The 16,570-nt window shown below is 36.3% G+C and overlaps 2 protein-coding genes across 4 annotated transcripts in view; both read right to left on the bottom strand.

Moving 5' to 3' along the window:
* sfswap (splicing factor SWAP) overlaps window positions 1-8,824 on the bottom strand; it is an 85,919-nt gene extending 77,095 nt beyond the window's left edge. Inside the window, exons 1-3 of one of the 2 annotated variants that reach the window (XM_084137057.1) lie at window positions 8,474-8,824; window positions 6,581-6,744; window positions 1,317-1,448 (exon numbers count right to left, since the gene is read on the bottom strand). In XM_084137057.1, coding sequence (XP_083993183.1) covers window positions 1,317-1,448; window positions 6,581-6,744; window positions 8,474-8,667 — 490 coding nt within the window. In that variant the 5' untranslated portion in view covers window positions 8,668-8,824. Of the gene's footprint in view, window positions 1-1,316; window positions 1,449-6,580; window positions 6,745-7,225 lie in introns of both variants that reach the window. The other variant, XM_084137058.1, reaches the window with a different exon arrangement.
* A 3,320-nt stretch (window positions 8,825-12,144) lies between these two features.
* Window positions 12,145-15,424, bottom strand: LOC311097858 (uncharacterized protein). 2 transcript variants are annotated; one of them, XM_084137810.1, is made up of 3 exons: window positions 14,579-14,645; window positions 14,247-14,402; window positions 12,145-12,509 (listed from the first exon to the last, which is right to left on the bottom strand). In XM_084137810.1, exons 1-3 carry the CDS (start codon window positions 14,603-14,605, stop codon window positions 12,252-12,254), a joined length of 441 nt encoding a protein of 146 aa, XP_083993936.1. In that variant the 5' UTR covers window positions 14,606-14,645; the 3' UTR covers window positions 12,145-12,251. The 2 variants fall into 2 exon arrangements, 1 of the variants encoding a protein (XP_083993936.1); XR_014609336.1 differs by lacking the exons at window positions 12,145-12,509; window positions 14,579-14,645 and adding exons at window positions 13,907-14,090; window positions 15,271-15,424.
* Window positions 15,425-16,570: the final 1,146 nt, after the last annotated feature.

The raw sequence follows: 16,570 nt of genomic DNA, 5'->3' as shown, positions 1-16,570 counted from the left end.
GCACTGCTCATGGATATCAAGTTATCTTGCTTCTAAATTCCTTAAACAAAAATTCTAATATATTTCTAATGCCGCGTTCCAGGCAACCTGTAACCCGTGTTTTTCCAACTCGTAACTGGGAGTACATCGTTCCAGGCAACCTGTAACCCGTGTTTTTCCAACCTTATACCCGTGAAAGTGCACTGGAACGGCAGTCAAACCCGTGACTTCCCACCCGTGAACTCGTACTAGATCGATGTACTCCCAGTTACGAGTTGGAAAAACACGGGTTACAGGTTGCCTGGAACGCGGCATAATATAAGACGCCATTAAACTGGCAAATCAACTAAATTATTTCGACCTTCACAAGGGCTTGTTCTATAAACCCGCACCTAGATGCTCAAAACTTTATTGAGTTAAGAACTCCTCTAGTAATATTCCACTACAATTACAAATAATTTTTTTAGTTTTTTTTTGTTTTTCACTTTAGAATTTCTTGCAACTAGGCACTGGTACCTTGTAAACATGACTTTATTTCCAAGTGAACTGATAAAAAAAAAGAAATCCTGTGGGCCCTTATTTTTGGAAGTTGTGTAAAGCCAGCCGATCAGATTACAGCTTGCGACAATGAAAAAGTACTTTCCAATTTTGAGGGCAATATCAAGATGGTAAAGGACTGTGGGCCGTGATGTCTGAGGCTGACAATCGCGAACAATCTTACTCTGATGAGGGGGGAAAAATGCTGTCTGGCTTCCAGTTCAGCTCCTACAAAAATGATGAATTCTTCATTGTCACAGTGAGAAAAAGAAATCAATGACACTAGTTGAGTGTGTGTGTGTGTGTGTGTGTGTGTGGATAAGGACTGTGCGTCAATAGGCCAAGTGTCTTGTTCTCTACAGAGTACTGTTGCAAGCAGGTATGAATGAGGATTACGAAAGCATCGAAGGTGATTGCGGTTTGTTTTAGAATCTCATTTGTCACCATATTTCCGCTCGAGACGAGCTTTGAGGACTCAAACTAATTCTAGGCTTCAGTGTTTATAAAGCAGTGCTGGTCATTAACAGTCTTTGCATATCCACTGCTTGCCACGCTCATTTTCTTTAAAAAAAACTTTGAGCTTTTCAGTGCCTTGAGGCTCAAAAACCATACTTATTTGACCTAAGGGAAATGGCCTCATTTCATCCCGGAGCATTTTGAAGTTTGTAGGCTAAAGTATGTCTGAGAAGAACAGAAACTTGTCACAGAAACTGAATCTCCTTAGGCAGACTCGAGCAGCAGTTCAAAGTAAGTATGTGGTTTTTGAAGTTGTGTGGTTTCTAGACTTGTACGGATCCCACCTGCTTCTCTGTTGGCCTCCTCTTCCTCAGTGGGCTGGGAGGGGTCGTAGTAGTCTGCACTGTAACGGAAGGCCACTGCGCTGTAGGTGCCTTCATCGGCCAAAGCTTCGCTCAGCCTTTTATACTCCTCCTCTGCAAACAGAACAAAAGATTCTCATGAACAAAACTCAACTTAACTTCTGAATTAATTGCAATGTTCACCACAATTTTACAGCTGATTCACATTGCCTCAAAGTTTGAACATTCTAATGTTGGGACTAAAACACTGATCCAACAATACATTATTTGACTAGCCTTAATTTAGATAGAAAATAGTTTAGTAAGTTAAACATTTCTATCTTTAGGTGTGCTATCTAATTTTTTAGTTTGCATTGTTCAAAGTTGGGTAAGATATTTTTAATGCTTTTGATTTGAAAGAAGTCTTTTATGCTCACCAAAGGCTTGAAAACAACTATTTTCTATAAAAAATAATATGTAGGCTAATTTATTTCAAGTGATGGCAAAGCTGAATTTTGTCACATGTTTTTTCAGAAATCATTCTAATATGCAACTTTGTTGCTCAAGAAACATTTCTTATCAATGTTGAAAACTGTTGTGCTACTTGATATTTTTGTGAAAACCATGATCATTACTTTTCAGGATTTTTTGATGAATAGAAAGTTCAAAAGAACAGCATTTATTTGAAACAAAAATCTTATGTAACATTATAAAATGTCTTTACTGCGACTTGGCAATTAGCAATAAACTTTCACTCACTTGCATTGTAATGAGTTCTTTCATTTTGCTGAACCATTTTATTAAATGTATAATGTTATCGTTTATAATATTTATACATATTAAAAAAAGATGTCATCACTATAATATTTAGGGGCCGTTTACATGACACTTTTTTTAAACTAAAAACGGAATAATTTTACACGACAACGGCAAACTTTTTGAAAACTGGTTTCAAAGTACACCTTTTTAAAACAATACTGTTATTGTCTTTTGTAAACTTCAAAAATGTTCCTAGAACTTCAAAAATGCAAATTTGTGAAAACGAAGTTGCATGCGTATTATATGTTTTTAGGGTCGCATCTTGTGACATAATGTAACGTTTTTGTTTTGTTTCATGTCTTCAGTCCATGTTACGTTCCCTCAACACACAAAGAAACTGATTTGATTCGGGTGATTTAATTAGTGAGACATATAAAACATTCTGGTTTCACATTCCCCAGGCCTGGAGTTGAGAAAAACTGATCCATAGCCAACTTTATACTGCAAATGCAGCACAGAAACTGTATTGATTCTCATGCATAGCTGAAAGAAAACAAGGTGTGTGCTGATGACAGTGGCAAAGCAACTCTGTTGCTGTATTTAATGTAAAGCCTAAAACACACACTCACCTAAACAAAAGTTTACCTAAAACTGACCTTCTGGAAACACAGTCTACAAAGAAACATATATTCATACCAATCTGCACATCCAAACAGCCACAGTTTCTTCTCATCTTTAACGATTTCACTACAGAATCACAACTACCAAAACTGCAATTGAGCAAAAGGACAGTCCAATATTAAACAATCAAAATGCTTTATTACAGTTTATAGGATGTTAATGTAGACGGATTGATAAAAGTTGAATGAAGTTAGGTCTCCCCCGAAGGGCAAACACCATCAGCAAAGGACATCATAATTCACTCCCACTTACTGCGCACCTCTGTTTAAAGATGGTTAAACTGCGAATTGAGCTAAAGAACATCACTTTTGAACCTTGTGATGCATATATCAAGTTATTATAATGTGCGATAATACTAGCTCCACTTGACTCACCAGCATAGCCCGAAGACTAACTAGTTACCAAACAACATTCTGAAAATGTTTATAAACATTCCAACAGAAGTGATAAAAAAAACAACAAAAAAAAACAGATCGTTCCAGCTTTAAAAAGTGACTTGGAAAATAGCTTATACATACACATACATAAAGTTTTATGATATTTTTGGATGATATTTCAGTACATCCGAAGTAATATATAGCTTATTGTTTTCTCATAACACATATTTGATGTATCTTGTGTTAATCATACCGGTACTGAAAAATATCAGTATATTATATTCCAAATGGTACAATATCATGACTTTGCTCATTTTGGTACTTGATTCGCTGCTGTTCCGAAGTTCATCGCTTTATGACAGTGTTATCCAAACTGATGAGAAACCGGCTGCTCATCAGATAAAAACGTTGTATATTTGTTTAGAACGAGCTCATGGAGTTCAGCAAGTTTGTGAATCATTTCATTATATTAAAAAAAACATCACAATGTAAAAAAGAGATTCACTGTGCAGTGTTGTCAGCTTCATCGATTAAAACAGGAGTTTAGGAGCGCTGAGATTCAGTGATTGTACTGGGAGCCCTCTTTGCTTGCTTTTTGTATACAATATGCATGCATCATGCTGCTAACTGCCCATTGCAAAGTTTCTGAAATGACAGCCTTATTTAAATGCGGGATTGAATCCGAAACTGTGATGATTGACAGTGGTAACTATGGCAACAGACAGGAAACAATCTGTTACTGTATGTCAATATAGATCTGTGCATCAAGTCTTGGAGTGTAGCTAAATGCAAACGAATAGGTCTGCCACTTGTTCTATATGTAATGTGCTACTTTTTGTATGAAGATTGCACATTTTGTACAATTCAATAATAACAAATACTATTTTAATTGTATCACTTCAGTTTTACTAGTATGGAGCAATGAGAAGTGCTATTATGTTGTTCTTATATTTATGCTTGAAAACAAGCATCACATTTGTTACTGCAGAGTGTTGCGATTTGTAGCTCCGTCCATACTAATTTGAGCTACAAATCGCCCTGAGCCTCTTGTTGCATTTCTTTATATAGACAGAAACTTCTTTCACACGGAAACATTTGCTAACAATTGTAATTTGCATTCAGAGTTTACACCTTTTGGGAGCAGGATGCCACTTGTCTGGAAGACACACCCTCCTCTGTGTGCGAGTTATCTCTAAACTCTTAAATACCTTATTACCTTTTGGTTTACTTCTTTGGGAATGAGACATTTGTACCAGTCGCACTGAGACATTTCAAATGATACCAAACATATGTAATGTGTACTGTATGATAATTATTCACATTAAACCATGTAGATTCTTGGGTAAATTTTGGTGATCTCAGCATGAGAGAGAAGGATTGGGGGAAGAGGGAAAGAGATGTAGATTAGGATGATTCTGAGGTGAGACTTGCATCTCGAATGGTGCACAAGAGTGAGTTAAAATGTTAATTTCCTTTGTTTTCTCAGAGAGTTGCCCTCTCTTCCAGTTCTTCCAGTTTCTCCTGTCTAACTCACTCTTGTGCACCATTCGAGATGCAAGTCTCACCTCAGAATCATCCTAATCTACATATCTTTCCCTCTTCCCCCAATCCTTCTCTCTCATGCTGAGATCACCAAAATTTACCCAAGAATCTACATGGTTTAATGTGAATAATTATCATACAGTACACATTACACATGTTTGGTATCATTTGAAATGTCTCAGTGCGACTGGTACAAATGTCTCATTCCCAAAGAAGTAAACCAAAAGGTAATAAGGTATTTAAGAGTTTAGAGATAACTCGCACACAGAGGAGGGTGTGTCTTCCAAACAAGTGGCATCCTGCTCCCAAAAGGTGTAAACTCTGAATGCAAATTCCAATTGTTAGCAAATGTTTCCGTGTGAAAGAAGTTTCTGTCTATATAAAGAAATGCAACAAGAGGCTCAGGGCGATTTGTAGCTCAAATTAGTATGGAGCTACAAATCGCAGCTCTTTTGCTCTTTTTACAAATCACTGCTCTTTGAGAGTGGTCTCGGCCACTCAGCATCATGTCTTTTCTAATGTCAGGTTCGCATCTTTTCTCTTTATTCCAGAGCATTTGATGTTTTGTATTTATTATCTTTGAAATGATTATGAAATTGGCATGATACATTTACCTGACATAATAAATTGTTACATTTGAGTTTATTCCGACTGACTCTAAAATGGTTTCCCCAAGTAGATTAAACGGATTCGTATGTTCCCGCAAGTTTTGCGTCAGATTAGTGACGACTAATATTTGGCACTGATTCAAGTGTACTTGGTTTGCAAAGACAAGAAGTGAATTTCCGTTTAGAACAGCAAATGCTGCTTGACCAATCTAAATTTGTGTGTGTTTTACCTCTGTTTTAATTTAATGTTACTTTAGATAAGTGTACGTTGGAAACCACGGCATGGCCAATCCAAAGGTATTAGATTTTGACATTTTTGTGGTACAAAATTGTGGTATCGAGCCAACCCTAGGTGTTACATTAATGCACTTCACTGAATTAACAGTTTAATTGCTGGGTGTCAATCTTGTCAATCAATCAAAGTGACAAACCTGAACATTCCAGAACAAGCTTTAACAAACACATAAAAACAAAACCAGGAGCCAGTCTGGTGACCTAGTATAACCCAACAAGAACACTTTCACACTCTGCAACACAACTTATATTTATTCTAAAAAACAAACCATGTCAGTTTTACACTCTTCACACAAACAATTCTAACCAAGTACCTTTCACTATTCTTGAAACGTAATACAATCAAGTATTAGAGGAATGCATAAAGTCTGACTGCACAAGTCAAAAACCATGAAAAGCATGATTTACTGAAGAGTGCTGGTTATCCACTTAGACAAAAACAAGCTAGATTAATTATTTCCAATTCCAACTGAAAAGGTTATCATTTTGTTTGTTTGTTTTTTAAGTGCTGCTATAAAATGGTCTCTTCATGCTTTTCTACTTTTATATATGCATCCCAATGAAAAAAAAAAACTCACAAGGACAAGAAAAACATAAAAGATATCATGGTTTCAGAACATGCAGAGGTAACAGAGAAACTATATAGTTTATGAGTTAATAAAATAGCACAAAAAATGCATTTAATTGGGTTTAAGTGGGGTCCAAAAGTCTGCAACTGCTAGTGAAAATGCTATTCAGTATTTTTACAAAAAATATTTTTGAAGAAAACTGAAAATGATTATTAAAATCTTTTGGAAAAATGCTTTAAGAAAACTATTATTGTTTCAAATAAACCACAGTAAACAATGCCCAAACGCATCCTAAACCAGTTGCCACTGACTTAGAAATACAAAAAAGCATTAAGCTGTGTAAAAATAAATCAACACTGCACTCGAGCTGACGTGAACTTCACAGGTTTGAATTATACATAAAAATTGACTGAGCTCATAGATCGCTGTGCGTTTACCTTGTCTGGCCTCCTCTTCCAGTAGATCGGTGTGCATGGCCAGGTACCTCTCCTCATCACACAGAGCCTCTATCCTGGCCTCCTCCTCAGACAGCTGGTAGTCGTGATTCCACGAGCCTGCGTCATATTCCGAAAGATCATGTAAATGACCACGGCCATCGTACCTGCAATACGAATCATGTGGTTAAAGGTGAGAGGAATTTAACATTGGATTACATACAACAAATACTCACCACACTGGAGAACCCTAAAAGTAAAGCCTTTTGTTCGTATATTCACATATATGGTTTTCTTTCAAAATTCTACTTTGCTTACAAGGTTTGCATGAGGAGATGCCTGGGCAGCAAAAGGCAGATGGCCTATATGATGCACTCCATAGGGCATACGGCTCAACAGGTGAGTGCACTTGCATGATAAACTTATTAAATCCATCTAATTCTTCACTAAAACCATAAAAAGACGCAACAGGCGAATAGATAAAAATAAAACGCAAACAACAACTCTCTTCTTACCTTACATGGTTCAACAAACCATTCCAACTTGTACCCTTGTCAGACAACTGAGACTTATTGAGACAACTGCCATCATCATTCCTACATTTACTGCAAAAGAAGTACATCCACACAAGCCCGAGCACATAAATACCTATCCGTAAGAACCCATATGGAGGAAATTTTCCTGCGCTCGCTCCTGTATTCCACTTCTCAGTTCCAGTTTCTTCGGCAAAAGAGAGAAGTGGGCGATGAGGTGGCAATCGGGGCCTGGAGGGACCCCTTAGCCTTAATTGCTGAGGAAATAAGTTCTGCATTACGTGATAGAGAGACACACACATACACATTGGAAACAAGAAACAGATCCATGCAGATTAAGGTGGCTCAATGCAACCCGCTGCGTTTCAACACACTCCTGGCTCATTACCAATTTTCACGTTTTTTTTAAAAACGTCTGCAGCTGAACTGGAAAAAGTGTTGAGGAAGAGAGAAAGCAGATAAAGAACACAATATTTGACTGACAACTTGTTAAAAGTACTTCCTGCAAAAGAACAACGTTAGACTTATTTGGATCTATGCACAAAGACAGAATTCATATAATGGGATTCCATTCATAGATCACATCATATGTGAGAACCACCTTAATGCACGGACTTATTTACAGTAGCAGGCTTATCTTACGTGAATTTGCTGTGATTTTCATTTAATCATATAAATGCAACAAATGTGACCACAGCAAATTCACTAAGTGTTAAGAAGCAGAGGCTTCACATGACCAGTACAAAAGGTTCATATTATGTTTCTAATTCAATTATTCTAACCACCAAATAATTAAATAGATAGTCATTTAAACTTAACTAGTCAATGTGACTTTTATATTTTAAATTGTATAATTGAGGGCGCCAGGTGAGCAAGGACTCTGCCTCGGATTTCAAATTTCCCCTAACCCTACAGAGAAAAAACAACATCTTAAACCAGCCTAAGCTGGTTAGCTGGTCTCTCAGATGGTTTTAAAGGCGTCTGGGCACTTTTTTAGCTGGCAGGCTGGGAGACAAGCTGAGAACCAGCTTGGCCAGAAGACCAGCTAATGACCATCTTGGCCATGCTGGAAGACCAACTTAAACCAGTTAAGACCAGCAAACCATCTTAGGCTGGTTTAAAGTTCTTGTTGATTCCATTTGACAGTTCTGTCATTGCATTGAGCTTACAAAAAATAATCACAATCCAAGCAAGTTATCTTAGATCTGTCATTGTCAAGTTCCTTTTATTCACGTTTGGCCATGTAAACATCACACAATGCCATCAGCTCCTTCTGTGCTGCAAAACAACAATACATCCAGGGTCCCTTTGGAAGACATTAAGTTGGTTAAGTAATGATTCCCATTAGGTTTGTTTAACCGACCTATCGATCATGATGTTCTTGTCCCCCATCCATGGGATAAGGTGTTTGCCCTGCTCGTGGTAGCTGGCCCTCTCATCGTCCCGGAACAGCTTACAGGCGTAGCCGAACACCAGCAGCTCCGCATACTTGCTACTGTCGCTCTGCTCCTTAGCCGCTTTATTATGATCCTTCTTGCTCCCCCCGCGCCGGTACATTCCAGATAATATCCGCTAGACACGCAAAATAAGCGATAGACTTTTAGAAATGTATAACCATTTCTTTAAAGGTGAGAGAAGTGGGATAATATATATCAGCTAGCAATTGCTCCAACACATATCAACACACTGCTGAAACAAATATGGCGTGTTGAAGAACTTTGCGTTTCAGAGTTGCAGATTCGTTAAATTGTGTTTCGTTAAACCGAATGCAGTGCTGCAGTTTTAGTTTGTAAAGACATTTGTATATGATATGTGGTTATTTTATAATATTTTAACATGTTTGGTATGCGCTAAGATAGGAAAGATGGATATCATTCCCAATCAAGACGAAAATGTCAACGTTAAAGTGAAAATGAAGGCGCATATTTGACTAAACTTGTGCTCATCACAGAAGCTAAGTCGAAAAAACGAAGCAAAGTAAGAGAAACAGTAGGCATCCAACAAAACCAAAAGCAAAATAATGCCCAGGTAACCGTTTTTGAGTCGTTTACTTTATAATGTAATGAGTGTGTTCATGCGCACTGTTTTTAGTGCACTTTCAACGAATGGGGTGTAAAATATGGACTTAAAAAAAAAAAAAAAAAATCCTCAGTCAAAGGAGGTGCTGGACAAACTCAGTAGCTCAAACTAAATTTCACCTGAGTGGTTGTATTTTGTCAACAAATGTTTGGAGATTTCACCAGGACAACAACTTCTCCTTGGTCTTTAGAAATGACTGAAAGCCTATTAATTTAGTGCTGAGCATTGATTTCATACATGCCCAATGCAGAGGACACCAGGGGTCTCATTTATAAAACTGTGCGTAGGATCCTTACTAAAAGTGTACGTGCGCCCGAAAGCCAAAAATGGCGTACGCAAAAAAATATTCAGACTTATAAAACCGTTCGTACGGCAGAACCTGCGCAGAATTCACTTTATAAATCACAGTCAGCGGAAGATTGTGCGCACATGCGTCTCCACCCCGAAATAACCATATATGGAGCTTACAATGCCTAGTTTTACTATGCAGATCCTCATCTGCATATCATTTGCATATGATTATTCATCCACGTGATAACGTTTAACGGTTTAAGACTCATTACATTAATAAAAATCAAGTAGTTGCCTATCCTTGCCTTGTTTTTTAATAGCCTACATAAATCAAATAGTGTAAAATACATTTCAGAGAAAGTTTTTCTCAATCTTTTCCACTGGCCGAATTGTATTTTTAATTGATTTATATTTTTAATGGAAACAGATAGGCCTTGGGCATTATTTGCACAAAACTATTTTCTCAGACAATCTGGTATTATCATGATAAGCAATTATCTCTGTGGTTAAAACATTAAAACACAGCACGCCACAGGAAAAGTGTTCAAAAACAATCGCATCCACAACAAATATTTCTATTGATTGAATATAATTTTTTTTTGTAACTTTTCAGTAATGATTTCATGTTAAGTGTTTAACTCCATTAATTTGAATGGCATATTTAATCTAAATGTTTATATCAGAAGTAAAAAATAGTTTAAATCATTATTTTATTTATTTAAACTGCGAGAGTTTCACTAAACGGCCCAACGCGCTCGCTGGCGCGGACATTTAAGAAGGGATGGATATTTGCTTCAAGTGACAGGCTTGGTGCGTGAAATTATATTTGTATTATCTTTCTGTATATGTTTCATTTTCTTTAGATTTTCTGTCTAAAAGTGACTAAAAAGACACTTAACTCCAGCTCACCATCGGTGTCGCCAAACTGCTCCATCTCTAAAACGTTTGTACGCATGGGTCAGAGTTTGCGTGCAGGTGCGCAAATTTTCCTGTCAAGTTTGTTTTTATAAATCACAACTTATGCGTCGGAAGTGGCGTACGCCTCTTTCAGGGCCTGTTTTGTGCGTACGCAACGGTTATAAATGAGACCCCAGGACCTCTATCAGTTGCAGTCCTGGCGCCTCTGTCCCAACATTCTGTACACCGTGACGTACATTCACATCACATGTTAATGCAGAGGTAGAGTTACACTCACGGGACACATCAGTTCACAAAAGTTCATTATTTGCCTTGCCAGTTAAACACTTCATTCGCGTGCTGATGCACTGTTCTAACGTGTGGTTTTCTGAGCGCGTACACGCAAAGCTCACAGGCACTAAAAGCCTGTCAAACAGAGCCTGTCCCTGGTTACTGGACTAGTCATCTTTCGAGTCTTATTGCGCTAACACTGTCAAATACAGGTTATATAGGTTTACATAAACACAGTTGGTTATGTCTAAATTGAAAGCAAACATGTTTATCCGGCACTTTGGGAGACACAAAAAGTGAATAGGTAAAGAAATTATACATCAATATTCCTATGAAATATTAGATATTATTATTAAAATGTTGCCAAATATTACTTTTGTTATTACACTTCTTTTTTCATTACATGTTGCCCCAAGAACACATTAATATGCAAATTATTGATACATTGTATTGAATGGGAAAACCCATTTATGGCCATTTACCCACACATTGCATAAAATAAAATGGTGTATCAATTCATTCCGTTATAACTTTTTATAACATAGTTGAAAATCATCTTTATACAACCTAAAAATTGGTCGGTGAATGAAAAGAAATCCCATTGGTTTTGCCTATACATGTCGTCATTTCATGTGGTTTTATTTTTAAAACATCTGAGTCCTCGTGTCCACTCCAGAGGACATAGCAGAACATTTTAATAGAATATCATTTTTCAAAAATGTTTTTTTTTTTTTCTTTACAATTTGTTTCTTATGCTCTAAACAATGTGCTGACATGAAAAGAAATACTACATAAAAAAATCTGGGTTATTTCAGTTAGTTTGCAAGGCTAGGCAACATTTCTCATTTTTATTTAGTTGAAGTTTTTCATCTAATATTTATACATAGTTCAGTCTTGAAACTGCTGATTTGTCCTTTCAGTGCCTTGGCATTAGTCAAAATGGTTCCTAATCCACATAAGCACGGCTGCGCTGCATCTGAAAACTAGGCAGATGACTTGACTTGTTACTTTAAAAAAAAAACTTTTAAGTAATTGCAACAAACAAAATGTAAGTTGTATTTACTAAAAAAGTTTGTGTAAAGTTGACAAAAACTCCTTAAATACAACAGTAATAACAACAAGAAAATTTAAGTTGCATTTACTAAATTGTTTGTGTTGACAATTTAAATGTTGCATGGACTAAATAAATCCTAGTAAAGTCACAATTACATATACTTAATGTTATGTTAAATTTACGAACATTTAGTGTGCAATAGACATTAAGGATTTCAGTTGCTTTTTAATTACAATACTTTGCCATACAAGTGTTCAAGAAAACCTTTAAATAATCAGACTACTATTTTTCAGAAACAAAAAGCTTTTTATTTGCAATTCAACCTTAAACTTGTAATTTTCTGTCTTTTTTTTTTTTTTCAATAAATTCTACAAAGTGCTACAGAACTTGACCCTTACAGAAAGGAATATTTATGACTGGCACGTTTTTTATACATAAAAACAAAAACAATATATAAACAGCAGCATTGTACTGGAATGAGAACTAAACATTGATGAATTATTCCACAAGTTTGTTTGCTTGCATCAAGTTACATTAACACCTTTTGAAGAAACTCAAAGGTATACTTGAGATCAGATGGATAGCTCAGATTCAAGCTATATATTACTGCTAAGAGGAGAGCACAAGCCTTGGTGACATCTCCTAGCTGCTGAAGCACTTTCACTCCTTCAACAAGGATCCCAACATCCAATGGTGGTTGTTCAGGTCGTTCACCTTCAGCTCGGACAATGAAAATACCAGTGACTGTATTAACCATGTCTCTCTTAGCTTTCTCCAAGTCATTGTCCTAAAACAAACAACAAAAGTTAAACAGTTTTAAAACATGAAACTTACTTTGACAACAACACTTCCTATATTAATATCATAATGAATAGAATAGCTTAAAAAAAAAGACAGTCACCTAAAGGGCATCTTACACTGTATATGTGGCAAACTTTTCTCATGATGTTGCTGCCTCTCATGTGTTCCAAGTACTTTTTCAACAGAGACGCACAAGCTGTTGTCGTTGTAACAAACAATAATACTTGCTTGTGACACTTAATAAAAATACCCCGCATCTAAGACTGAACATCCAAATATTAAAATTAAAATGAGAAAATAAAGGAGAGCGTGTATTTTATTTATGTGTTTTAGATCACATATTTGCTCACTCGTACAACTAGAATCAAACTGCCTTATGTTGTGCATGCAATTGTGCAGTGAAAATTACAAAATAGCACCACCTATTAACCCACAGAGTCCAACCAGCACTAATACAAGTATTACCGGTTTGAACTAAGGATAGCATAAGGGGTATGCAATATCACAATTTAATTGTCTCCACGATCTGCTTTTAAAGAAATATCATTGCATCATGCAACTATCAGTGCATTCTATCAGTTGCAGTCCTGGCGCCTCTGTCCCAACATTCTGTACACCGTGACGTACATTCACATCACATGTTAATGCAGAGGTAGAGTTACACTCACGGGACACATCAGTTCACAAAAGTTCATTATTTGCCTTGCCAGTTAAACACTTCATTCGCGTGCTGATGCGCTGTTCTAACATGTGGTTTTCTGAGCGCGTACACGCAAAGCTCACAGGCACTAAAAGCCTGTCAAACAGAGTCTGGTTACTGGACTAGTCATCTTTCGAGTCTTATTGCGCTAACACTGTCAAATACAGGTTATATAGGTTTACATAAACACAGTTGGTTATGTCTAAATTGAAAGCAAACATTTGAGAGAAAATTGGGTGCATGTCATATGCATTATTAGATGCGTGCCGGTCTTTAAGTGACAGTATAGCCTATAGTAAACATGCTGCCGTGTTGTCCTTCAAGGAATAGTTCCAAATATGCAAATTCTGTTATTATTTACTTACCCTAAAGTTGTTTCAAACCTGTTTTTAATTTCTTGTGCTGAACAAAAAAGAAGTTATTTTGAAGAATGTGGCTATCCAAACAGTTGCTGGTCCCCTTTAACTTCCAGAGTAGGAAAAACTATACTATGGAAGTCACTGGGGACTAGCAACTGTTTGGATACCCACATTCATCAAAATAACTTTTGTTTTCAAAAATATTTTGGGTTTAAAACAACTTGAGAGTAAATGATGACAATTTTCATTTTGGGCAAACTATCCCTTTAATATGTTAATAAAAAAAAATAAAAAAAAAACAAGGAGAAAAACACTCACTGCTCTTGACTGAGAACTTTAATAAGAATCAATGTATTATACAATAAAGTCCATGTATTGTTTTATTTTTATGTGTTCATTTAATTTCTTTTTTGAATGCAATCTTCGCCACTTTGGCCTAAATGTCTGCCATTCTTTTTTTTTATTTGTATTTTGTTTCCTTGTAAGTTTGGCTGCATGGCTCAGTCACCTGCAAAATAGTAAAAGCAACATGAAAAAGAATCACAATAAAATCGTGAATCGTGATTTTCCTGAAAAAAAAACGTGATATGATTTTCGTCCAAATTAACTATTTATTTAACATAAATCATTTATAGATATCATTCACAATCAACACATCACAAACCTTGTCAATGGCAGACATCAATTCACTGATCTTGCGCCCTGCAGCTCCTCCTTTTTCCCTGAAGACTTTGGCCAGTGTGTTAGCGTAGCCATCCAGTTTTGACATGAATGTTTGAATCAGTGGAAGGGTGGTGATTTGAGTGAACTCAATAGCCATCTAGAGATTTAAGAGACATAACAATAAGACATAAGGATAATGTACATTTTAAGAATGGCACTGTTCATTATTCTACAGAAAACAACATGTAGCCTAAATGGACAAGAACAAAAAAGCATAATGTGACATGAGGGAGGCTAGTTACTATTAACAGCAAATCCAGCTATTAAACTTGCCTGATCTTCACAAATAGAGCTGGTCATCTGCTTTTGAATTTGGCAATGAATGGTATATCTTGGACTACTTCATGTCGTCTGTAAGCAAAGGTTTTGTCCATTTTCTGTTTAATTGTTTGATGGTTGTCCTTCACATAACTGATTAAAATTTTAAAAAAAAAACTCAAGATGCATGTCCAGACTCCAACAAATATGTCATAAGGACAAAGGATTTTAAAAATAGCTATACATCACTTTAAATTGCTAAAGTAATTATTAAATCGGGTGCATCTGCCTTTCACAGCTCAGCAACAGCTCTACAATACAATAAAATAAAATAAACATATAACGTTATATTGTAATAGAAAAGCAGAGCCAGTCATTAGCTGCGTTTACATGGCTAATGTTAGCCTACTTATAATCCGTTAGTAATTCGCTTGCTTTCTGAAACTGTATAATGTTTGGTTGGTTTGTGCCGTCTACGCAAGTGAAAATATCATTTTCGATTTGATACTTGCAACATAAACGCGCACATCAATTTGATTAACTTACTTTATTTAGCGTTTATGCAAATACTATAACATACGGAATCATCGATCGGAATTAATAATTTCGTGTAACCGCAGCTTATGACATAAACTGACAATAAAACTTTATAGTGTACTACATATCCTTTTTATTTTTCAGGATGGCAAATAATTTAAACAAAATACCTCACAAAGTCGCCAATGTAAAAAAAAAAAAAATCGCCAATGTCGTCATCTCCTCAACGTGTCTGTCTTTGGCGCTGCTGCATTTGCATACATTGGGTGCAAAGGGACATCCAGGGGCGCGTTCAAGTTCAAAACGGTGCGCAACGTTTTGCTACGGTTTCCGGGTTGAACGTCATGTTTCCTGGAAACGGCGTGCACTGGTGTGCAACGGGGTTTGAGATACGTTTTCTCTTGTTTGGTGGGTGTGTCAGAACTGCAGTCCAATCAGCAGCAACATGTAGCCTATATAAAGCACACGGTATTAAAGTGAACTCGCACAATGGGTTCAAGGAAAGTAATTTACAAATGTCTTCGGTGCAGCTCGGTATACGCAACAACTGAGGATATTAGAAGACATGTTTGTTTTATTGTAAAAATATAGGTTATCAACATGATGTAGTTGCTTATATTTTTAGCTTCATTGCAAGTGTATGACATTTGGTATAGAAATAAACAATGGTAATTAAGTGCTTTTCCTAAAAAGGAGAAAGAAAATACAGGGTATTAAAACAGTATGAACTACAAATAAAGTCAGTATGTGAGGCTAAATAGATGTGTTTTAGTCTGAATTAGAGTAATATGTGTGTTTCCATTTCAGTTTCAGCAATCCCTTCACTCGACGGGGATGTTCTCTTTTGTTCTGGGCGGCAAGTGCAGTAACTGTAACATCGGGCATATTTTGTAGTATTAAACACATATTTATACCGACTTCATCAGGCTCCGAAAATTCTTCACAAAGAACACAAAGAATAGCCTTCTCAGCTGCCATAGTTGCAACTCTTGCGTCATCAGAACAGTGTGTTCAACGCATCACCGTTTCTGTTTAAAAAACGTTGTGCAACGTTTTGTCGGGGCTGAACGCAGCCCTGGTGTTTTGTGTGTGTGTGTGTGTGTGCGTGTACGTTTCACTGAACAATGATTTGTTGACTGAACAAAAACACCTAAAGTTAAGATGACAAGACACGGCAAATTATTTTCAAATATATAAAATAACTAAGTTAAACACATTTTATCCACTGAAAGAAATGACAAAACTGTTTAAAAAAAAAAAAAAAAAATTAAGTTACACACATTTATGCACTAAAAGAGAAAAAAGAAACATTAACCTGCATTTCCACATTTAATTATGTTTTGACAGCATTTATCGAGATGTCAAATGATTTCAAAATATTAATACGTTAAGTTAACGTTACCTTACAAAGTTGCCAAAACATTCGATCTGGTTCGTCTGCCTTTCACAGCTCAGCTCAGCTCATCTAGG

This window comes from Abramis brama, assembly GCF_963993115.1.
Source record: "Abramis brama genome assembly, chromosome: 15".
NCBI classification, from domain to species: domain Eukaryota; kingdom Metazoa; phylum Chordata; class Actinopteri; order Cypriniformes; family Leuciscidae; genus Abramis; species Abramis brama.
The sequence above is the reverse complement of the archived record's forward strand: the minus strand, read 5'-3'. Positions and strand labels throughout refer to the sequence as shown.

Bases quoted from the DNA above. Each gene is read 5' to 3' on its own strand.
- LOC311097858 (XM_084137810.1), bottom strand. From the start codon at position 14,605: ATGACCAGCTCTATTTGTGAAGATCAG. The intron at 14,403-14,578 runs GCAAGTTTAATA...TTAAATCTCTAG, and splicing joins GCTCTATTTGTGAAGATCAG to ATGGCTATTGAGTTCACTCA. The intron at 12,510-14,246 runs GTTTGTGATGTG...TGTTTGTTTTAG, and splicing joins TGATGTCTGCCATTGACAAG to GACAATGACTTGGAGAAAGC.